Source organism: Coturnix japonica, chromosome 13 (genome assembly GCF_054131305.1).
Source record: "Coturnix japonica strain WE chromosome 13, WE-NBRP24, whole genome shotgun sequence".
In the NCBI taxonomy this organism is placed as follows: Eukaryota; Metazoa; Chordata; class Aves; order Galliformes; family Phasianidae; genus Coturnix; species Coturnix japonica.
The window spans coordinates 18,884,253-18,892,063 of NC_140675.1; the positions used below are offsets into that span (position 1 = coordinate 18,884,253).

At 55.5% G+C, this 7,811-nt stretch overlaps 2 protein-coding genes across 2 annotated transcripts; one reads left to right on the forward strand and one right to left on the reverse strand.

Moving 5' to 3' along the window:
* Positions 1–148: 148 nt before the first annotated feature.
* On the forward strand, positions 149–4,304 carry ECI1 (enoyl-CoA delta isomerase 1). Its single transcript, XM_015877434.3, has 7 exons — positions 149–210; positions 856–984; positions 1,386–1,513; positions 1,591–1,737; positions 2,629–2,750; positions 2,998–3,176; positions 3,799–4,304. The coding sequence occupies exons 1-7, from the start codon at positions 165–167 to the stop codon at positions 3,963–3,965; spliced, it is 918 nt and encodes a 305-aa protein (XP_015732920.1). The 5' UTR covers positions 149–164; the 3' UTR covers positions 3,966–4,304.
* LOC107320985 (deoxyribonuclease-1-like 2) lies at positions 3,911–7,589 on the reverse strand. The gene is made up of 8 exons (XM_085514776.1): positions 7,443–7,589; positions 7,058–7,146; positions 6,110–6,193; positions 5,852–5,952; positions 5,634–5,746; positions 5,329–5,483; positions 5,140–5,236; positions 3,911–4,603 (listed from the first exon to the last, which is right to left on the reverse strand). The coding sequence occupies exons 1-8, from the start codon at positions 7,587–7,589 to the stop codon at positions 4,553–4,555; spliced, it is 837 nt and encodes a 278-aa protein (XP_085370902.1). The 3' UTR covers positions 3,911–4,552.
* Between the last annotated feature and the right edge of the window lie 222 nt (positions 7,590–7,811).

Sequence of the window (7,811 nt, forward strand, 5' to 3'; positions counted from 1 at the left end):
GCGTGGTTATGAGAAAATGGGCGTGGCTTAAGCACGGGGCCGTGGCTTAAAGACAGCGGGACTCACTCTTAGTGGGCGTGGTTTAACCTAAAGTGGGCGTGGCTTAAAGCACAGTGGGCGTGGCTTGTAGCTCCATCTGCGTCCGCTTGACCGTCCCGGACAACATGGCGGCCGTAGCGGTGATGGTGGCCCGGCGGGTCGCTCGCTCAGGTGCGTCCATCACGGCTGGGAGATCCCGGTGTGTCCCCCTGCAGGACCCCACGGGGGTCTCCTATTACCCCACGTCTCGTTTCTGTCCATCATAGGTTACACGGTTCCCCTCTTTGTGGGTCGGGTTCCTCCGTGTCCCCCACGTGTCCTCTTGTTGTCTCGTGTCTCCTTGTTATGGGGCAGGGTGTCCCCATATCCCCCATAGAGCTCAGTGTGTCCCCATAGAGCTCAGTGTGTCCCCATATCCCCCCATAGAGCTCAGTATGTCCCCATAGAGCTCAGTGTGTCCCCATATCCCCCATAGAGCTCAGTGTGTCCCCATATCCCCCATAGAGCTCAGTGTGTCCCCATAGCCCCCCATAGAGCTCGGTGTGTCCCCATAGCCCCCCATAGAGCTCAGTGTGTCCCCATATCCCCCATAGAGCTCAGTGTGTCCCCATATCCCCCCATAGAGCTCAGTGTGTCCCCATAGCCCCCCATAGAGCTCGGTGTGTCCCCATAGCCCCCCATAGAGCTCAGTGTGTCTCCATATCCCCCATAGAGTTCAGTGTGTCACCATATCCCCATAGAGTTCAGTGTGTCACCATATCCCCCCATAGAGCTCAATGTGTCCCTCTGTCCCTCTCCCTTCCCCCTGTCCCCCAGGTATACTGTTTCCCTACAGCAGCCCACAGCTTTGGGGCCGAGCTGCCCTGCAGCCCCCCGTCCTCCTGCCCACCCAGCGCCGCACCTTCAGCAACAACAAGATCCTGGTGGAGCTGGACACGAGCTCAGGTACAGTGTCACCTCACCCCACAGAGCCCCCCCAGCTTCTATGGGGTCCCTGCTTTGTAGCTGTCCTCCATGGAGCAGCTGTGGGGGTTTCTGTGCCCTGGGAGCCAGGAGTGGCTGTCACAGGGCTGTGTTGTGCTTGATGTTTCCCAAGGTCTCCATAGGCTTTTGGGACCCCCCTGTTGGCCTGCCCTGGGCTCAGAGCCTTGGGAGGGTCTCTAGGGCAGGGCTCTGGGAGGGGTGGGGGGCTGGAGGCCTTCAGAAGAATTAGGAGAGGAAAGAGAGATCTGAGCAGAGTGGGAAAGCAAGAAGGCAGATAGAATTCTGAGCACAATGGATGTTGTGAGTGGTGTGTGCTGCTCTGCCGTGGGGTTTCTGATGCCTCTGTGGTCACCACGGCTCAGGTGTAGCCACAATGAAGTTCAAGAGCCCTCCAGTCAACAGCCTCAGCCTGGACTTCCTCACCGAGTTCTGCATAAGCCTGGAGAAGCTGGAGAACGACCGGGCCTGCCGGGCTCTGATCATCACCTCGGTACGTGCTGCCCTGTGATAGCAATGTGTTTCAGGGCGCATTGCCTCGCAGTGATATTTGGATTATCTTGGTTCCAGGCCATCCCCAGGATCTTCTCATCAGGCCTGGACATCATGGAGATGTTTGGGAAGAGCACAGAGCACTACGCTGAGTTCTGGAGAGCTGTGCAGGAGATGTGGCTCCGGCTGTACGGCTCCAGCATGGTGACAGTGGCTGCAATCAATGCAAGTCCTTCACAGCTGATTTCCTGGCTGCTCTGTGTGTTTTGCTGCTTGCTGTGCAATGTCGTCATTGCGTGTGCAGGGCCAGCCCCCAAACCAGTCTTGTCACTGTGTTGGGATGTGTGGGTCTGTGATGAGACTCATGGGAGTTGCCTGAGCTTGTTTGCCTGGCTGTTGTACTGCATTTGTAGCTGGAGGGGAGGAGATTGGGAGGGAGCTGTGCAGCACTGCAAATAATTGGCCTCTGCCCTTTGGACAGCAGTGCTTTGGGAGCTGGGCAGTGCAGCACATTCTTAACATATTGCTTTCTGTCTGGTTTGTTTTCCTCCTGCCAGAATTATGGGCCAGCAGGGAATGCACTTTGAATTGCATTTTACCCGCTCAGTGTCTTGTTTTCATCCTTCAGTGCAATATTGCTTTAGCAGCTCGTGGCTCTGTGTCTGTCTTTCAAGATAGCTGGGTCTCTGACCAGCTTCCCACAGGCATCTTGTGCAGGGTTAAGCAGGCACTGAACTGTGGCTGAGATTGCAGTTTTGTAGATGGCATTGAGGGTCACAGGCTCATAAGAAAATGCCATAACAAATCTCTGCAGGTTTTGCAACCCAGGCAGTGTTTACTCTGCAGCTGTCTATGAACTAAAGAGCGAAACTCAATGGGAGCAGAGCAGTTACTTAAACTTCTAGAAACAAATAGAAACTAAAATGTAAGGCTAGAATTTAGCAGAATCTTTAGTGGCAGTTTTGAGTCAGTCTCTCCTTGGGGAGACATCTGTGTTATCCTTGGCAGCTCTGTCACTGTCTTCTCTGTTCTCAACCTGCTGCTGCAGATGCACAGTGCAATCATAGCTGGAGCATGGGGGCTGACCTGAACTCACTGCTTCCTTCTCCTTGCCAGGGATCCAGCCCAGCTGGAGGATGTCTCATTGCCTTGTCGTGTGACTACAGAATCATGGTGGAGAACCCCAAATACGTCATTGGTTTGAATGAAGCCCAGCTGGGCATTGTGGCTCCCTTCTGGTATGCCAGTGTCTTTCATGTCTAGTGTCACAGAGAGGTCCCTGCAAAGAGATGACAGAGGTTTTAGTATATTTTAATTGACCACTGAGATGTAGATTTGCATCCTTCTTGGCAGAGTTCTTGGTAATTGCAGCTGGAGGGTGCAGTGCCTGATCTGCAGTCTATACTGAAATCAGTGCTAGGGAGCATGCTTTGCTGTGGGTTCGTGCTGTGCACCTGCAAAAGCTTTTCCTGCCATCTCTCGTAGGTTTAAGGACACATTTGTGAACACTGTGGGACACCGAGTTGCTGAACGCTCCCTCCAGCTGGGCTTGCTGCACCCTGTGACCGAGGCCCACCAGATTGGCCTTGTGGACGAGGTGGTGCCAGAGGAGAAGCTGCAGGAGAAGGCTGCGGCTGTTGTGGCTCAGTGGCTGGCTCTGCCTGGTAAGGGAGGAACCTGCTGCTGCCTCCAGGACAGCAACAGGACACGGGAGTAAGGCTGTATGGGAAGGACAGGAGCTGAGGCTGGTGTGTGAAGCTTCCATTTGAAGTGAAGGTGTGAATGGTGGGAAGTGTTATTCATGACCATAAGTCAGAGCCAGCAAGGGCTTGTCTGGTTGGAGATGTCCATAGTATGTAGGTGCTAAAGCAATTTTGGGTCCTCAGTATGTGGGATTTTCATTGTTATAATGTATGTGCAGCATCATGCAGCAGATTAACAGCTGCATGGCTGTGCATGGTGTGTGTGGCCAGATGTGCTGAAGGCCTCAGTCAGCTCCAGCAGGCAGCACAGGGAGGAAGAAGGTGCACTACTCCTCCTATTGTGTCCCAGTAAATCAGTCATTTCCACAGTGGATTAGAGATCAGAATTTATTGCATGAGAATGTATCCAGGTCAGGTTCCAGGCGGTTGAGCTCTCCTACACCTTTTTCCTTCTGTTCTAAAGAGCCCTTCAGAGTGTGCTGCCTCTGCTTTGGAGGTAGCAGCACATGATGATAGTGAGCAAGAGCTGGTTGCTACCAGCAGAGACCATGCACGCTCTGCATCCTCACTGTCCTCTCCACAGACCATGCCCGTCAGCTCACCAAGTCCATGATGAGGAAGGCAGTGCTGGACCACATGCTGGCTCACCGGGAGGAAGACATTCAGAACTTTGTCAAGTTCATATCGAAAGACTCCATCCAGAAGTCACTTTCAATGTACATGGAGATGCTGAAGAAGAAGAAGAGCTGAGCAGCCAGCGGAGACCTGGCCCCAGGAGCTTTAGTGACCCTCTGAAGCACTGCATTACTTGTACTCTCACAGTGAAGCTGTCTGCAGTGTGAGTGGTGGGTGAGATGCTGCCTGCTCCGTGGCCACCACAACCTCCCCCTCCTTTTAGTCCCCATCGAGTGCCTGTCACCACTGCTGCCTTCCTGAGAGCGGAGAGAGCTGTTGGCTCAGCTCACCCAAGGAACAGAGCAACTTGGCAACACTATGGCTCGAGCCTCCACATCCTCGGGTATCTTCCCTCCTGTCCAGCAACTAATTGTGAAAGTGCTGTTTGTCAGTAAAGCCTTTGATGAGGTGGGATACGAGTGCTTTGTTCCCAAGCATGTCTGCAGTCACTGCTTGCTTCCTTGCTCCTGGTGGACTGGGAGGGCTCTGCCACAAGCCATGGGGTGGGGGTTTGGGCACAGGCGGTGCCTGGCTGCAGCTCTTCTCCGGAGCAGGCTCAGGAGCATCCCACACACAGGGCTCATGGATGGGACTGCAGAGTGCATCTTCATGGGGATGGTGGGAGCTGGAGCTGGGTCGTCGTGTGTGGCAGCAGGAAGAACTCAAGCCATCAGCTTCACCTCGACGGGGTAATGGTCGCTGACTGCCAGGGCCTGCAGGAAGACAGGAGGCAGTGAGGTGTAACACCAGGGTTGTGTGAGCCCTGTACTTCAATGCTGACTGCAGCTACGTGAAGCAGTAGTGTTGGGGCCCTTGGGGTGGCTGTCACCACTATGTGGGACCCTTGTGACTGCTGGATGTGGATGGGATGCCCCCAGCCTTGGAGTCATGGAATTCTGCCCCTGCTATGCTCATTCCTGCCCATGAAAGCCTCAGAAACTCCCCATTCATCTCTGTCCCCACAGGGATGGGCAGTGACCCCAAATCCCCCTCATATGTTGTTCCATGGATCCCTACCACATTGGCTGTCTGCAGGGGGCAGCTGTGTGCCTTAGGTGAGGGCTGCAGGCTCAGGAGTGCAGCAGCCACATGGCTGGGACCACGCTGCCTAATCCCAAATAATCCCGAACATTGGCAGCCCCGTGGTGCCAGGTTGTCTTTGCTGCACCTGGGGCAGCTCAGCTTTGCTGTTCCAAACAGCTTTGTGCACAGCAGCCACCCTGAGTCCTGGCTTACGATCCCTGCTCACCTCTTCCTGCTCCAGCTGGAAAGCACGCTGGAAATTGTACACGGTGGCTGAGTTTGGCACGATGCTCCGCTTCAGTTTGGATCCACACACCACAATCCTGCATGGGAACAGCACATAGTGGGCACTGCTCCCACCTCACCTGCGGGGTCCTGTGGCACGGAGCTATGGCACCTCCATGGCAGCACCCACCTGTCATAGGCACAGTCCGACTTCCCCACGGTGGTGTCGGCGCTGTCGGGGATCAGCCACTTGAAGACATCACTGCTGCGCAGGCGGATGGAGGCCCAGTCACTCTGCTTCACGTAGCTGCAGTCAGCATTGAAGTCCCCCAGGAACACGATGTTCTGCAGAAAGGGCCACGTGGGGGCTGTCAGCAAGGCTGATTCCAGCTCTCCACCCCCAGAGCCTGGCACTGACCCCAGCTCTGTGGCCATCCCTCCCTGCCCTAGAAGGAATCAGGGTCAGAGCAGGGACGGTGCTGCTGGGGCACTCACATCTGTCCCCCACTTATTGACCACAGCCAGGTAGACATCATAGAGCGCATCGATCTCAGCAACAGCATCATGCGGGGCTGAGTGCAGGGGGACCATCACAAACTCCTCCGCCTCTGTGGGGAGAAGAACATCAGCCTGTGTATCCACAGCCCAGCGGCCACCTCCTGCTGTCACCCATCCTCATTCAGACTGAGGGTCCCCTGCCCCACGCTGCTCACTGCTGTGGGGTGCTGACACCCTGAGGACGAATGGCTCCCGGCTGAACACGTCCTGTGGGTCCTCGTACTGATATGTGTCCACCACTGACACGACGTCCGTCCTGTGGGATGAAGGGACAGTGACCCCAGGCTCAGCATGGCCCCTGGCTCAGCCCTGCTGTGATGGCTTTGGTGTCCTGAACTCCAGCCAGTGACAAGGGAGCCCCGTGTCCCCTCTGCAGCACCCCAAAGAGGACAGCAGTGCTCCCACCCCGTTACCTGTAGAGGAAGAGGTACATCTCCTTGTAGTTGTCCCGTCCCAGGGGCCCGCTGATCTCATAGTCATATGGGGATGAGGACACACTGCAGGGATGCAAATGGAGGACAGTGGCACAGCTGGCACAGCCCTGAGGTGTCCTTAGCTCTGCCACCTCCATGGGCACAGCAGCCCTGAACCATCCACCGTGCCCAGCCATGGACTCCATTCTCCCTGCACACCAGCAGGGTGCAGGTCTGACCCTGCCAACCATTTCTCTTCAGGGATGCTCTCCATCTTCATTTTGCATCTAAGCTAAATGAGGTTAATTGGTGGCCTGGGGGCTGCAGGGCCTGGCATCACTCTTGCTGCCACGTTTGCTTTGCAGGGATGCTGGGGGGATCAAAGGGGTGAGGACATGGGTTGGGCATACCTGCTGGGGAGCATTCATCTCAACCACAGCCTCACTCAGTCCCACCAAAGACCCCCATCCCTGTGGCACCCTTATCTGTGCAGAGCTCTGTACCTCACTGCACAGCCACCTCCACCACTCCACGTCTGTTTTGGGGCTGATTCATCACATTTGGCCAGATTTAGCCCCAGCCGTGTAGTCCCACCTTGCACCCTTCATCCCCAGCCTCAGCTTTCCCATGTCCCCTTGTATTTTCCAAATTCAATGTGCCAGAGCTGTAGTTCCTTTCAGCTTTCATGAGGGTTTTGCCCCTGTGCCCCCAGGGTGATGCACTGCATGGCACCCAGCAGGCTCCAGGCTGCCTGCAGGCGTCTCAGCTGCTCCTTCCCATTTCCTTCTGCGAAGCTACAACAATTTCCTCTTAATTCCCCTTCCAGAAAACAAACTGTCTTTCAACAGCATTTCTTTTGTTTGCCTTTTATTGCTCAAGCAGCTTCATTTTCCCTGCCCAATGCCAGCATTTTAACCCCAATGGCTTCAGCCCCAGCCCCACTCCTACCTGTTGAGCTGCTCCAGGAGCTCGGTGACGGCGCTGAGGTCGGAGTCACGCACCTCCTGCACCAGCACAACGTCATAGCGGCGCAGGATCTGCAGTGGTGATGGTGAGAATAAGCCTGGCACTGTGCTGGGTGCTGGGGTGGTGAGCAGGGATGGGGCCACCCAGCATTGGGTCACCCCACAGTGTCATACAAGCCCATCAATGCCAAGGCAGATGTCCCCATAGGGACTCACCCCATGGTCCTCCCATCAAAGTGGGGACATCCCTGGCACTGGGAAAATGTCCCAGCAACAGCCATGTCCCCGAGCAGCTCCAGCTGTATTTAAGCTCTGTCCCTGCACACAGCCCATCCCCATATGCTCCACGCAGCACTGGTTGTACTCACATTGATGATGACACCTGCCACGCTCTCATCAGACATCTTGCTGTCCCCGAATGACTGGATGTTGAAGGCACCAATGCGCAGCGTGGCGGTGGCTGGGCACAGGAGAGCCATGCTCAGCAGGGACAGTGCCAGCACCACAGTCCCCATTCTGCCAGGAGGGATTCTGAGCCACAGGATGCAATGACAGGAGCCAGGCTTTATTCTGGGCTTGGAAATAGGCTTCACATATGAGGATAGAGTGAAAAAATCCACTTAGGTCGTTCCCAGCTGCTGTGCCCTGGAGTGTACCAAGCCAGCAGGTGGGCTGCCACCAATTCCAGAGGAAGATGAAGCACGTTCTGCCTAGGAGCATTTCTACCCATCACTTGT

What these genes read in the sequence shown, in the direction of transcription:
- ECI1 (XM_015877434.3), top strand. Translation starts at nt 165, where the DNA reads ATGGCGGCCGTAGCGGTGATGGTGGCCCGGCGGGTCGCTCGCTCAG. An exon ending in GGAGCTGGACACGAGCTCAG is followed by an intron (nt 985 to 1,385) that starts GTACAGTGTCAC and finishes ACCACGGCTCAG; the next exon opens with GTGTAGCCACAATGAAGTTC. An exon ending in TGACAGTGGCTGCAATCAAT is followed by an intron (nt 1,738 to 2,628) that starts GCAAGTCCTTCA and finishes TCTCCTTGCCAG; the next exon opens with GGATCCAGCCCAGCTGGAGG.
- LOC107320985 (XM_085514776.1), bottom strand. Translation starts at nt 7,589, where the DNA reads ATGGGGACTGTGGTGCTGGCACTGTCCCTGCTGAGCATGGCTCTCCTG. An exon ending in TCAATAAGTGGGGGACAGAT is followed by an intron (nt 5,484 to 5,633) that starts GTGAGTGCCCCA and finishes CCCTTTCTGCAG; the next exon opens with AACATCGTGTTCCTGGGGGA. An exon ending in TCGGACTGTGCCTATGACAG is followed by an intron (nt 5,237 to 5,328) that starts GTGGGTGCTGCC and finishes GTTCCCATGCAG; the next exon opens with GATTGTGGTGTGTGGATCCA.